Genomic DNA, 16179 nt, shown 5'->3' on the forward strand with positions numbered 1-16179 from the left:
TTCATAACGAGAGACCTGTAAGACTGGTATGGGAGGTTATTCCTACAGTCAAAAGACCACTCGGACGTCCCAGAATGCGATGGAGAGATAACATCAAAGCAGATCTCCGGAAAATGAACATTACATTTGACCCTAGCAGTGGCGACGCGTGACTTTTTCCAAAGTGTTACCTAAACCAGATGCAAAAAATCTTATTTAAAAAAAAATGAAGATATGGCTAAATGTATATTTTATATAGCTTCAATAATATCATTTTGTATATCACTTGAAACTCTCGAAAAAACAGTTGATGTTTCTAGATGTTGGCAAAATTTTTGATCTTTTTTGGCAATTAATGTTAACAATTCCCTGTAATTGCATCTATTGTCAGAGTCGTCACCCTCAAAATGACCACGAAACGCTAATTCTTGTTTGGTCAAAAAACATACGATACCTATTATAAGTGTGCTAAGGATATACCTATCTATTTTTTTAACAAACTCATTATGTTTAGCAATATTTGCTTTAAAAGCTTTCTTGATTTCTTTTTTAAATTGTTTAAAATACGTCTTTCATTTTCAATAATCTCGTTTTTTTTTCTTCAAAATTATACAAGTAGAATTACTTTTCAAGTAGTTGATCGATTACGCAGCGGGCAGCTACACTCATCCATGGTTAACTGCACGCACACTTTTTATAGGTACTGTAACCAATTTTAAATCTGGTAACAGGGCTACTGATATACACAGCGGGCTTACGCCGTCGTGTGCAGTCGCTCTTTCAAAATTTTCAGACACTAGCCGGTCCCGAGCGATAGCGAGGATATAACTATTGTCACCACAAATGAGACTGGTAACAGAGTCCAATAAAGTGCAACTGAGTCACATAAACTCGCCAATATTTTGGTGTGTTACGAGTAGTTGGCTATTTACTGAATTAGGTAGGTACTATTATAACACATAATATAATAATATATTTTTCTATTGGTAAAAATATTGGTAAATGGAATTATTCATCGTCATAAAATATTTATTTGCAAGATTTTTAACTGTTACCAATGGTAATAGTGGTTACATGGACGCTTCGCCAGTGGACCCTAGGTGGATGGAAGACCGACCAAATTGGAAAAAAGTTGTACAGTCAGCCAGGACCCACCCATTAGGGATGGCGGTTGTTGACAAAACACCGGTTTTCGGTTATACCGGTTTTTTTCACCTACGGTTTAATCTGGCGGTTATAACCGGTTACCGGTTTTTTAGTCAATACCCAAGAGGTTACATTTACATTGAGCTTTAGGGTCGATTTCTCATACCTGCGGTAATCTAACAGTTGAACCAGGTTCACCGGTGATCTTCGGTTTTGTTCGGAATGCATTTCTCATGGCCCGTTCATGTCAGCGCTCGTTCTACAGCTTACGAGAAATGCCAATAAATGGCAAAAGGTAAAAAACTGTCGCCATTTTGAACTACCTTTTTTATGCAGTTTTTGAATAAAGTTAAATTTAAGTATTTATAGTCAAATAGTCATTTTAATAATTATAAATAAATATTATAAAAACAAAGATAATGTTATCATTTATCGTTAGGCTTAATATAATAAAATAGGATATATTTATATTATAACAGCGTTTCGTGTTAATACAACGCATGCGTAGTCCATGAAATCATCTGAACTGAGTTCTGAAATCTTTGAACGGCCGAATTCCACCGTTCAAGCATCGTTCAAGTTTAAACTGCCATCGGTTGAACGTGCGAATTGAGAAAGACGATTTTGACTTTAAACTGACGTTTACTAGAAGTTCAGGTTAAACTGGAGTTGAACTCGATATGAGAAATTGGCCCTTTTGTTTGCGATACTCCATTCTAATCGATGTCAATCCTTATCAGTAAAGAAATCAGTCATCAATGTTGTCAAATCGGTTTCTTCAGCTTAAAATTTCACATTCGCGCGCAGGTGGGTAAACATTTTCTCATTTTTTTCTGAATTCATTATTTTTTCAACTTATCGGGTTTTTCACCGGTTATAACATTAAAATAAAAAAACCGGTTATAACCGGGACAAAAAAATCAACCGGTAAAACCGATTATTGGGGAGTAAAAAATCCGGTTTTAGGTTATAACCGGTAGGTTTTTCCCATCCCTACCACCCATGGTTGTAGCGCTGATAATGATAACCAAAACTTCTATGTTTCCTGCAATGGATTCTGAGGACTTTTTACATATTAACAATTTTAGAATAAAAATGCACGGTTTTAAAGAACTTTCGTCTACCAGTAAAAAGTATAATACCATTTTGAATGAACTTTGAGGTAATTATTTTATAAAACCAGGTTTAAAGCTTTAAAATGGCGATTTATGAATATTATATAATTTACTAATTCGTTTCTTAGATCTGTAAAAATCTAGAAATGTTTCAGTTTTGATAAATGTTACAACCACACAAATAATACAACCACTTTTCTTCTGACAGGTGTTTTTAACTGAACTTTTATTTAATGTATCCATTTTAGGTATTATTTTTGATGGGAATATTCCACAATTTTACTTTAAAATAAGTTTAAGTTTCAATGTATCAGCTATAATGGAATTATTGACATTACGTAGTGATAATACCTATTGTCAACTAAATAATGAACTCTACAAACAAAATTTTGGTCTATCTTAGGGCTCGGATTATTTATCTTCAATATTAGGGAATGTATTTATGGAATATTTTGAAATAAATATTATTTTTAAACAAAATGTAAAACCCATAGTGTGGGGAAGATAAAAGTGTATGTCGATGATGTGTTCTTGATATGGCAATAAATTCCAAAATAAATGTTCCAACTAAAATTGGTTCTAAGAAGAAAATCAATTGTTAAAATCTGTTTAATTAACAAATGATTGATATACCGAATGGAACAGAATAATTTAGAACAGGATCCTATAACATATTTCCTTTAACAAAAAATAATACGAGGAAAATAACAATACCACACATAAAAAGGTTATCGGAAAAAATTAAGACGATAGGAAATAAATTCAACATTAAACGTTCTTGAAGTTTTCAAGAACGTTCAAAACAACAAACACATTGAGATCTATTTTATCTAAAACTAACAATGAACAAAAAAAGAACAAAGAATTGTATTTATAAAATACCTTGTGAATGCGAACATTTTTATTTAGATGAAACATCAAGACCAATAAAGTTTGATCAATTTGTTTTCAAATTGATCAAAGTGATCAAATCAATGTTATCAAAAATATAAAATTGAATATGTAAACACGCATGGGAAAATTAACTTAAGAGTTCAATGAAAAGATTCAAGTATATAGAAAAAATTCAAGTATTGATAGAAACAGATAAAACAGAGAAACATCAAAAAACGGTTCTTATTACGTTTAATTAAACCGATTGAGTCGCAAATTACTCGACAGAAGGAAGTAGGATCTGGGTACTTATATTAAAAGAGGAAATCAATAGAAAGAAAATACCACTATTAGCAAGTGAATAACATATCGAGGATTCAAGGATACATAATTTATGTTTTAAAATAACATACATACAAATCAGAGTTGGTGTTAATATTGAGAGTAAACTAAATGTAACACCAGATATTTAGAATGACTTACTATATGATCACTAACAGGAGCATTATACTGTCATCATTGTATGTGTTTGTCTTTTTAAAGACAAATCACAAGCTATGATTTTTTGACGAGTATTCTTTAGTTACATTTGATTTCATATACATAATATAATAAACTATCTTCCAATAAAGTCATCCCAGAAATGTACCTCAAAAATATTGACAATATAATTTTAAAGTCATTTTCTTTAAAATGTAGAATATAAGTATGCCTGAATTGTCAATAATATGTATATGAGTCAGATAAAATTAAATTATTAGAATAATTTTTTACCAAGTAACACAAACAAAATTTGTTTAATTTATTTATAATTTGTATTTTGAGAGCGATTTCCGAAGTGGAAATCAAAACGTCGAAGAAATTTAATTTCAAACTTAAACTGGTTTATTCACAACTAAAATGGTAAATTGCATTAAGATTCCACAAAAAAATACCTTCAGAACAATATGATGTAACGAGATGCTCCAATAAAGTCGACTCAGGAACGCACTTCAAGAATACCTTTCTATTTTCAAGTAAAAGAAAACAAAATAATTTTTATTTTGACAATAATCCCACAAGCAGGTAGCTACATAACCGCATCGAAAATATTAAATAATAAAATTACAAAACTTTATGGCCTACCATAACAAACAAAGAAAAGAGGGAGTGCATATTTTTATAAATTGGAATTTGTTTATAAACAAAGAAATAACGAACCACGAAATAATTTAAAATATTATGAGGAAATGTAACAATCTACCTTGAACTTGACAGTTTTTCATTCTCCGGACACCACGTGTGAAATCAGAATCAAAATTTAATTTGTAATTATCGCACCCCACTGCAATTCGAGCTTCACGATGTTGATGTTGAACTAACAGCTACCGCACCGAACACTGGTCGCAAAATAGCAAAAACCATATATATTAACATAATCATCTACTTACCTACTCGTTATGTCGAGGTAAACAAACAACGCAAACTGCTCTATACACGGAGTTATTCAATTAACTAATTTTTTTGAGGATAATATTGGTATACTATCTTTGTTAGGAAATTCCAAACCTAGTACCTACTAATGTTAAACAAACTGATAACTGATTATAATGAGTTTCAAAGGGTAAAACTTATGCAAGAAATTTGGTTTGAAAATTAGATGTTTTATCAATTTTAAAAATATAATTGCTCTATATAATGTTTGGAACCTTCGCTACAATAATCTGGAAAAAGCGGTTATTTTTCCTCCTTCCAAATTTTTCGCTATCAGGAATTCACTATGTCTGTCTTATAGGTCTCCGGACAAATAATCCTTGGACAAATAATCCCGGACAAAAAATCCCCACAAATTATCCCTGGACAAATAATCCCCGGACAAAAAATCCCCACAAAAGATCCCGGACAAATAATCCCCACAATTTTTTTTGACAAAATATCCCCACAAAAATCCCGGACAAAAAATCCCCAAGAAACATTTGCTGCCGAATAGTGCCCTAAAAGTTTTCCCGAAATTTTACCAAATTTCGAATTCCAATTCCATGCCGAAAACTTTAAATTTTAATGACAAAAAATGTGAGTTTTTTTCAAAAATCTTTCATAGCTGCTCTGGGAGCGGTCAGGTGGGAGGTCTGTAGGTCTAGAAAAAGATGGAAAGATGCAGTCAGAGAAGATCTGAAAAAAATGGGAGTGAGACCATGGGAAATAGTAGCACAGGACCGACAAACATGGAAGGCAATAGTAAAAACAATAGTAACGAGTTATAACGACATTGATAACGATGATGACTAAATATTTTTGACGTTAAATTTACAAAAAGAACAGGTTTTTTTGCATTACAATCAAGATTATCTATTTCAAGACCAGCAGTTATCATCACGAATACGCAATGTTTTGAACATAGTTATTCAAAGCAGAGTGAGCAAAAGATTTAAGTGAATAATTACAATATGATTCCCACAGCCTTAGCTCATTCCCCATATCTTCCACGACTTCTGAAAACACTCTTCTGTCATGTAAAATTTGAAGTTTTCGACGTGAAATTGGAATTCAAAATTTGGTAATCGAAATTACAATTCATGCTTAATCTTAATTGCTATTAATTATTTTCGTACCGAAAAGCGGTTTCATGGCGATTGCTATCTATTACTTTCATGCACTGAGGTTGAAAAACATTTATGTCGATTGCGTTCACAGGAAAATTTCTAGAGAATTATTCGGTAGCAAATATTTCTTGGGGATATTTTGTCCGGGATTTTTTGTGGGGATATTTTGTCCAAAAAAATTTGTGGGGATTATTTGTCCGGGATTATTTGTGGGGTTTTTTTTTCCGGGATTTTTTATGGGTTTTTTTTGTCCGGGGATTATTTTTCCGGGGATTTTTGTCCTGGGATTTTTTGTCCAGGGATAATTAGTGGGGATTTTTGTCCGGGATTATTTGTCCGGGGATTATTTGTCCGGGGATTATTTGTCCGGGGATTATTTGTCCTAGCTTCGCCTTATGCCTGCGGTTACACCAACAGATCTTAAGCTTAAGACGTGCCTGAAGCTCAGCTTACAACATACACGTTGCACCATTGAGTCTTAGATAAATTTTCAGCTTGCCACAATGGATTGCCACGTGGATTGCACCTTAAACTTCGTCTCCGTTAAGACTTGCTTAGATAAGAATCGAAAATTATGGTGCAACGTAAGTGAGACAAAGCGTCAAAGCGGCCCTATCTATAAGCTGAGCTGGGCTAAGCTGGAGCTCAAGGTTTGTGCAACTAAGCATTACTTACTTTTTACAAGGTGGCGTTACAACCCTTTATGAGTTGTATCTGAATCAACAACATGTCTTCATTCTTCTTTATCTTCAGCAATCACCATCCAATTCTCCACATCTATGGCTTTAAAGTCTCCTGCTATATTATATCTAAACCCGTGTTGAGCTGCCCCCCCCCCACTTGCAAAAATTAAAAAACAAATAGCCCTGATTTATGAGCTATTTATAAGCTCTCATATTCCGCAAATTAAAAATTTTGAATTCGTTCTACTGAGCAGGAATTTAATATTTTCGTGGGGAAAAAAATTTTTACTTAAAAATGTATTTTTACTTAAAAATAGGAATATTGAAACAATTTTTGCGGCAGAATTACGAGCTATTTATGAGCTTTTGAAATGATATAGTTTCGATTTTTGAGCTCATCCCCTTCACCCCCAAACAACTCATTAATTGATTTAACTTAAGAGAAAAATGCTGAGAAAACTTAAAATATATCGTATTGCGGATATAATTCCTATAGCTTATATATTCTAAGAATAAACTATTAAATCACGTGCATTTTGATTATTGAGCTACAACCCCTTCGCAAGAAAACTACCCCATCTTCCCGGCTTAAGAGAGAGTTGTACTTAAAATGCAATAAATTAATTATTTGGCGACTACATATTTAATAATTTATGAGCTCCCAAATTACGCGCATTTAGATAAGTAAATTGCAATTTATTTTGTATAGTGCAGTCACTGAAAGTAAAAATCAACGATTGCCTTCAATTTCAGTGAACCTTCATCGATTTTCACGAAAATTGGTCAGTGGTTAGAGGATACCTCAAGAAACAAAGGTGACATGGTGCCACCTTGTGCCTTTACCCTGAGGGTGGATACCGCCCCTTCTCGGGGGTGAAAATTATTTTATAAAAAATAACTGCACAAATCATTAAAAGGACAAATTATAAGCAACATTTGTTATACAAAGTTATTAAAATAAGTCAATACTTTTTAAGTTAATAAAGATCAAAAATTTTAATTATTCGTGAAAAAAATGCATGTTTTGAAGCGGTTTTTCGTAAATTACTGAAAAATTATGTTTTTACAAAACAGTTAATAGTAGTTTAATTCGTATAGCTTACATTCTAAGAATAAACTCTTAAATCACGCGCATTTCGACTATTGAGCTACAACCCCTTCGCAAGAAAACCATCCCATATTCCCGGCTTAAGAGAGAGTAGTACTTAAAATAATTTAAATTATTTATTTGGCGACTACATATCGTTTAATAATTTATGAGCTCGCAAAATATACGCATCTCAATTATTGAATTGCAATTTTCTTTCTATAGTGCAGTCACTGAAGGTAAATATCAACTATGACCTTCGATTTCGGTAAATCTCCATTCATTTTCACGAAAATTGGTGAGCGGATAGAGGATACCTCAAGAAACAAAATTAACAATAACAACTTGCGGTTTTAGCCTGGGGTATATGTCACCCCTTCTCGGGGGTTAAAATTACTTTATTAAAAATAACCCCACAAATCGAGAGAGGGGCAAATTCTAAGCAAAATTTGTTATATAATGTTATTAAAATAAATCAATACTTTTTGAGTAATTAAAGATCAAATATTTTAATTTTTGTGAAAGAAAATGCATGCTTTAAAGCGATTTTTCATAAATAACTCAAAAACTGTAAGTTTTTACAAAAAAGTTTTCATCACTAAAATTGAAGCTAATAAACAATATAATAAATTGCTTACTTAAAAATAATGTTAATTTAATAGTTATTTATGATATCTGTTAAAAGTACACGTTTAAGGCACGCATGTGAAAGTTTGCAGAATGAGCGATAGCGAGTTCTGCAATTCACATGAGTGCCTTAAAAATGTACTTTTTAACACGCATATCATACATTATTTTTTCTACAAACGTAATTACAGGACAATATCTACAAAAACTTTTTTACTTGAACTTGACTGACATTCCATTTTTATATTTTTTTGACATTACATCAAAATTGCCTATACCGTCAATACGAACTGCAGTGCCTTAAAAATATTTTAAAGCACTAGTGCCTTTAAGTAGCATTTTTAACGCACTTATGGAGTGCTAAAAATTGCATTTTTAACACGGTTGTAGAAAAAGTAAGTTAAATTTATATTTTTTCTGCGACTATTCAAATCTAAGGATTCAAGCTTAAATAACGGGAAAGAGATGCATTTTATGTAACACTTACTAAATACTTTTCAAAGTACTTAGAAATACCTATCAAATGAGCTCCAGAAAAAGTTGATAGCATCAAAATTTATACTCCAAAATTTTTTCCAAAAAAATGATTTTTCTTTGAATAACTCTGTTAATTTTTATGATATCGGTCACATCCAACTATTTGAAATGTAATTTCAAGAGCTTTAAAACTGTATTACATTTAATCTTTCAAATACTTTATTTTTTTAGGATAATAGTAAAGGGCTCCTGTTACATTGTTCTCGTAGTAAAATTTAGGCTTAAACGTTTCTATCTTCGTTATTTTGATTCATACAGAAATCAAAAGACAAGTAAAATCTTTGCTAATAAAAAAAACTCGAATTTCATTATCTGTCATTTTTTACGTGTATCGAGTATTGTTGGAGTTATTACCAAAAGCAAATAATTTACGAAAATTTGAAAAATTTTGATTTTTTTAAATCATATTTACAATAATAACTCCAACAATACTTTACTTTACTTTAAGTACAACTCTCTCTTAAACCGGGAATATGGGATGGTTTTCTTGCGAAGGGGTTGTAGCTCAATACTCGAAATTCGAAATGCGCGTGATTTAAGAGTTTATTCTTAGAATATAAGCTATACGAATTAAACTACTATTAACTTTTTGTAAAAATTTACAGTTTTTCAGTGATTTACGAAAAACCGCTTCAAAACATTCATTTTTTCACGAATAATTAAAATTTTTGACCTTTAATAACTTGAAAAGTATGGACTCATTTTAATAACTTTATATAACAAATGTTGCTTATAATTTGTCCTTTTATTGATTTGTGCAGTTATTTTTTATAAAATAATTTTCACCCACGAGAAGGGGCGGTATTCACCCTCAGGGTAAAGGCGCAAGGTGGCACCATGTCACTTCTGCTTCTTGAGGTATCCTTTAACCACTGACCAATTTTCGTGAAAATCTATGAAGATTCACCGAAATTGAAGGTAATCGTTGATTTTTACCTTCAGTGACTGCACTATACAAAATAAATTGCAATTTATTGATCTAAATGCGCGTAATTTGGGAGCTCATAAATTATTAAATGATATGTAGTCTCCAAATAATTAATTTAATGCATTTTAAGTACAACTCTCTCTTAAGCCGGGAAGCTGGGGTAGTTTTCTTGCGAAGAGGTTGTAGCTCAATAATCGAAATGCACGTGATTTAATAGTTTATTCTTAGAATATATAATCTATAGGAATTATATCCGCAATACGATATATTTTAAGTTTTCTCAGCATTTTTCTCTTAAATCAATTAAAGGATTGTTTGGGGGTGAAGGGGATGAGCTCAAAAATCGAAACTATATCATTTCAAGAGCTCATAAATAGCTCGTAATTCCGCCGCAAAAATCGATTCAATATTCCTATTTTTAAGTTGTGGGGGGGGGGGGAGCCTCCCCCTCAACAAAAAGCAAAAAAAAATTTTTCAACCCCCCTTTATTTATTTTTTTTTTGGCTACAGGGGTTGCATTAAGACATCGATTTTGGTGTCCATGCATGGGTAATAAGAACGTGCACAAAATGATATATGAAGCATTTTAATATTTCTTTATTAATTCTCCTTTTTTTGGGGTGGTTCCTGAAAAAAAAATGGGTGTGCATTATAGAAATTTGTAAATAGCACCAGTACATGGATAATCGCTGAATGTTTGTTTACTCTAGCATAGGCGGTACAGATGGTATAAAAAGGGGTATTTTAAAACGTAACACCCTATAATTAAAAAACGGGCCATTGCCCTTAAATGAAACTTTTACCAAAAAATCAGCCACTTCTATGTGAATAATCTCCCCACGGTTTCTTCTTAATTTTCGTAACAGTTAGGAAAAAATAATTTTTTTAAAAACATTTTTTTGTAAAAACCTGTCAACTTTGAGGTTCCACCCCCGCTAAACGGTGGGTGATAAAGATATGCTGTCGGGAAATAAATAGTAAGAAATATAGTCCTCTTCATTTTACTTATCGTTTTACGTCCTTATCGTAAATTTTTTGCAAAACGTACAGGAAGGGCTACGTTTCGCAAAAACCACAAATACTCCCTTTAAAGGAATGAAAAGGAGGTTCCGGGGCGAAATTTTTTAAGAAAAAGTTAGTCTTATAATAAGTACCCCTTGATATATCAGAAAGAAAAAGTAAAACCGGACTTGTGTCCCTTTTGCGAGGTTCAACCTCTGTTTCCTACACTAAGCCGAATAGAACCACTTTTCTATACTCGTAAACTTCGTTTCCAGTTCAAATATGTGGGGGGCAGTAAGAAGTAATTAGTCTGGGCGCCAGAGGGGTCATCGTGACCTTTTTAATTCTGATGGGCAAACTAAACGGTTTCTTATGGATTTTTGGCTGCTGATTACGAATTTCGAGGGTGGATTTCGATACGAGTGGTCAAAAAATTGTTATAAATAATTCAATTGTTCATAAGGCTCTGGCTCATAAACTAAAAGAGATAAAAAAATGTTTCAAATAAAATTTGTTCCTTAGTAAAAAAAAAAGAAAAAACGTTTACTAAACTTATATCCAACAATTATAACCCAAGATATTGTAAAATTAGTGAACAATGCAAATTGCAAAATAAGTATTTTTCGAAGCTTTATCGATCGTAACTCGGCTTCTACGCATACAAATGAGCCTTAGAAGGTCTCATTTTAAAGGTTAATTAATAGGTTTCCAAATAGTGTTTGTTAAATTACTTTATCTTCATTTGTTTTAAAGTTATACCCGTTTGAAATTATAATTCTCTTAAAAATATTGTACATTAATTTGTTTATAAGGATTTCAAGCAAATTTGAGCTATAAACATTTATACTTTAACTAACAATAATGATGAAGAAATCAAAAGGAACAATTTGAGCGTTGAAAATGTTCGTAAGCTTATTTTTGGCCAAGACATCGATATTATAATGGCGCGCTATGAGGCGCAAGATCGGCTCACAGTCAAGTAAGTATTTTTCGACGCCTTATCGATCGTAACTCAGCTTCTACGCATGAAAATAAGCTTTTCAAGGTCTCATTTTAAAGCTTAATTAATAGACTTCCAAACAAAGTTTGTCAAATTACTTTATCTTCATTTGTTTTAAAGTTATACTCACCACATTTTATGTGGTGTACACACAATTAACGTGCTTCAAAGATACTGCAAAAGGAGTTTATCCACTTGTATATGGATGTCATATAGATAACGAAATTCTGAAGCCCCAAAAAGTTTTAATTTTAATGCCTTCAAGATTAGATTTAGTACCACCTCGTATCTGTAAAAATTGCTCTAAGAACTTATGCAAATTAAAAAAGGCTGAGATTCCCTGTATATCTCGATGCAGATGCATCAAAGAAAATGTTTGTAAAAATAGTATGGTCCTTTTCATAGGCCTTTTTTATGAATAAATAATATTATTAACTTAGTTTTTAGTTATATTTCTGAAATATTAGTTTTTAATGTTTTTTTTTCTCATTTAGTACAAAAAATAGAAGACAAAGTAAATAGAATGAAATGTGATACGAGGTAGAGTATGATGATTTAATTATAAGAATTATATGATAAAATTTTATTAGGATCTTCAAAAATGAAAAATGAAGATAACGTATATACTGTTATATTTCTATTGGATATGAAAATTAAAATTAGATAATTATAAACAGAATTCAATTTAATATAAAATATTTTCAATTTTCTCAACCACGGGCATATAAATTTAGAACAACCTGTATACAACAAATTGTTATATTTAATTTTAAGAAGTGATTAAACGATACTCGGAACAATGCGCTTAAAATAAAACTAAAGTGAAATCGATAATAGGTCATTATCGTTGTTCGCGGAAGGTTCAATCATTAGCCGATGCTAAAGAAGACTTAGTGAAAGTAGATAATAGATCATTAAATTTTGTAATTAGTAGAAAGTAATTTTAGAATGGGAATTAACTATTTTTTTTGGAAATCCATTAAGCATATTTAGAAAGTTTAAAAATTGGTTTTGAGGAATACTGCGAATGAGAGTTGGTGGTGGAATTTTGATTTGTGAATCTGGAAGGGATATTTAGAAAGTAGGGGAATGAATGAGAAATGGAGGGCAGAATGTTTTGAGCTGTCGAGAAGTGAAGTCGAGTAGTAGACGGTAGTGTACGGAGAGTGAGAAAGCCTGTGTAGTTCCGTGAGTGTGAAGTATCTATCGTAGAAAGAGAGGTAGGCCAGGTTGAGAGTAAAAGAACCTCCTTGAGCCAAGAGTTCCCGGTAGCTGATTGCAGTTTCGAAAAAGGTAGAACACAGCATCACGACAGAAGCAGGAAACGAGAGCTATACGAGCTAGTTTCAGAGGAGAACATTACTGGAAGCCAGGACGAGGTTTGGATTGCAGCCAAGGATAGCAGGAAACGGGTCTTGTGTGAAGACATTCTCAGTGCACCAGAAAAAGGTCAGTCTCATTTGTTTGGACATGAATGTATGGGTTTTTCGTAGTAAATACCACATTTAAAATTGAAGAAACATAATCAATAATATCAGAAAAGCTTCATCAAACTTAAATAGAATTGTTGCTAATAAATCATAATAGTTAAATGTTAATAAAAACTTTCAATTGGAAATCAAAAGAAAATAAGATTCCCATGTGTAAATGTTATGTTTAAGAAAAATAAGATATAGCAAATATTAAGCAGTGATTGCCATTTAAATAAAATAAACAATATTTTGATTACAATTGTAACCCATATGTGTTATTATTTTACTCTTTTCTTTCCTATCCCGATTAGGAACCATTAAGAAATACTTAGAAGCCACGTATGTAAGTAATTAATTTTATAAAAAGCCCTGAGATTGAAAACATATTGATATGTGATCTGGTAAATTAATTAGATTATTATTAATGCATTGATTAAATTAAATGACATATAAAAATATTATCTCATATCAATAATCAAGATCACAACAACTGTCGTCCAACGTGGAAAGCATTGTTAAGTATTTCTAGTGGCAAATTTGAAGGATAGAAAGAGTAAAGCCGGTATTTGAAAATTTATATGCCTGTGGTAAAAAGTGAGATACTTACATTTGATAACATAAAATTTTAGATCTCTTTAGGTACAAATTTTACATAACTGATTTAATATTTTATTTTTACGATATTTACATTTGATATATTTATTGACAATTTATAATATTTGGGTGAGAAAAAGTCGTCTTGGTAACATACTAGTAAAATTTCATATTTGGCGGGGACAGTACTTCTTGAAAACAAATGTCTGTGACAAGAAGCCAAAGCAAAGACAACAAAAAACAAAAAGAACATTCAAATCAAGAGAATAATTCAGACCAAGAAGATATTTTAGACACGACAATCATGGCATCAGAACAGCAAGAATTATCAGGAATAGATAAATTATTACAAATGATGCAACTCCAGTCACAAAGAATAGAACAAAAAATGGATAAAAATCAGGAAGAAACATCAAAGAAAATGGATAAAGTGGATCAAAAAATGGATGAATCACAACAAAAAATGGATCAAAAAATGGAGGAAACACAACGAAAAATGGATGAAACACAACAAAAATTGGATCAAAAAATGGATGAAACACAACAGAAAATGGATGAAACACAACAAAAAATGGATGAAACACAACAAAAATTGGATAAAAAAATGGATGAAACACAACAAAAAATGAAACAAGCAATAGAAGAGAACAACAAGAAAATGGAGGAACGCATAGAAAAGGAAGTAAAAGGATGTTTAACAACAATGAAAAACGAGATGAAAGAACAAGAAATGAAAATTCAAAATAAAATAAAGGAGATAACGAATTGCCAGAAAAAAGAAATGGAAAGTTTGGAAAACAAGTTGCAAAACGCTATTCAAGCAGACATAGAAGAAGTGGAAAGAAAGATTGCGGAAATCAATACCCAACAAAATGTCGGAGAAAGAAGAGAAATGGTTATACATAGCACAGATGACGTGAAGATAAGGTTTGGCGGGGATGTAAGAAGATTACACCCAGTGCCGTTCATAAATAGCCTGAAAAAGAAAATACAGCACATCGAAAATTTCGAAACAGCAAAAGAAACTATCAGAAACCATCTAAAATATGAAGCAAGCCTATGGTTCGATTGCAAAGAAGAAGAATTTGACAGTTGGCAACAATTTGAACAAAAATTTTTGAATTATTTCTGGGGAAAAGTCCAACAATTGGAAATTAACAAGGAATTGCAAAATGGGAAATACAATGATAGGATGGGTATATCAGAAAGGACATATGCATTACAAATTTACTATAACGCAAAACATTTACAATATAATTACTCATCGGAACAATTAGTCGAACTGATTGCAAGACATTTCGAAGAAACGCTGGAAGACCATATCACATTGCAAAACTACAAAGACATAGATAGTTTATGCCAATTCCTACAAATAAGAGAATCACGTTTAAGGGAAAGAAAATCAAGAAGGTCGCGAGAAGATTACAGGCCCCGAGAAACACAGGATTACAGAGATAGAAATCAAAATAGGAGGGACTATACAAGACGAGATTTTAATCCCAGAAGGGAAAACGAAAATAGAGACAACGGAAGAGGAAATTATGAACAAAGAAATAAGAAATGGAATGAGAACAGAAATCGAGAATACCAGAATAGAAACACCACACGCTCAAATCAAGAAAACAGAAATAATGGTAGACAAAATGAACAGGGATATCGAGAAAACCGAAACAGATCCGACAGACCAAGAGAAAATAGAAGAGAAGTAAATAATACCCAGACAGATGAATATGACGGAGAGAGACATTATGACGAAAATATAAACTACGATGAGCAACCGGCGTTTTTTCACGACGGCGCTCACTAAAAACCAAAAATCAAACAGGAATCTTTTGTAACCCCAAGGAGTTTATTAAATTGGCAAGGAACAACGAAAAGAAAAATGGAGTTAATTTAAAATTTGTGGATGGATTTATCAACGAGAAACCAATTAAAATTATGATAGACACTGGATCTGAAATAACATTGGTCAACAGAAAACTAATAGAAGAAGTTAACTTAACAAATTTAATTTACAAAATACCTAGGGTAAATTTAGTGGGCGCAAACAAACGGACATTGGCAACTATAAATGAAGGCATACGAGTAATGGTACGACTGGGTAAGAAGATGTATGCACTACAATGTGTAATAATGCCAAACATGTCACATGACATGATAGTAGGAGTTGACGAATTGGCAGAAAAACATGTAGTGATAGATTTTAAAAATAATACGATGAATCTAACAGAAGAAAAAGAAGAAGAACAGGACAAGGAACAGGAGAAACAAAATACGGACGAATCAGGTAAAGAACAAACAGTGGAAATGAATTTGGCAACGAAGCAAGGACAAAGAAGAAAAGGGAGAAAAAGTCAGAAAAAGACAAAAGAAAATGAAACCTGTGGCTCCTCAAAAGAAGAGTTGAGCCCAGAAGAAGAAAAATTGAGAGTATCAAAAGCAAAAGAAAACTGGGATTCCTCAAAAGAAGAGATGAGCTCAGGAGAAGGAGAAATAAAGCTAACAAATGAAAGCGAAAAAGATATAATCGAAACAGTGGCATTTGAAGAGGAGG

The 16179-nt window shown here is 32.1% G+C and overlaps 1 protein-coding gene across 2 annotated transcripts in view; it reads right to left on the reverse strand.

Annotated features, from left to right (window-relative positions):
• Positions 1 to 4517, reverse strand: part of LOC126880004 (polyamine-transporting ATPase 13A3-like) — a 107711-nt gene extending 103194 nt beyond the window's left edge. For both annotated transcript variants that reach the window (XM_050643513.1, XM_050643512.1), the window contains exon 1: positions 4357 to 4517. In XM_050643513.1, the coding sequence (XP_050499470.1) occupies positions 4357 to 4378 (22 nt within the window). In that variant the 5' untranslated portion in view covers positions 4379 to 4517. The remainder of the gene's footprint in view (positions 1 to 4356) is intronic.
• Between the last annotated feature and the right edge of the window lie 11662 nt (positions 4518 to 16179).

The sequence above is a fragment of the Diabrotica virgifera genome, chromosome 2, assembly GCF_917563875.1.
Source record: "Diabrotica virgifera virgifera chromosome 2, PGI_DIABVI_V3a".
NCBI lineage: Eukaryota > Metazoa > Arthropoda > Insecta > Coleoptera > Chrysomelidae > Diabrotica > Diabrotica virgifera.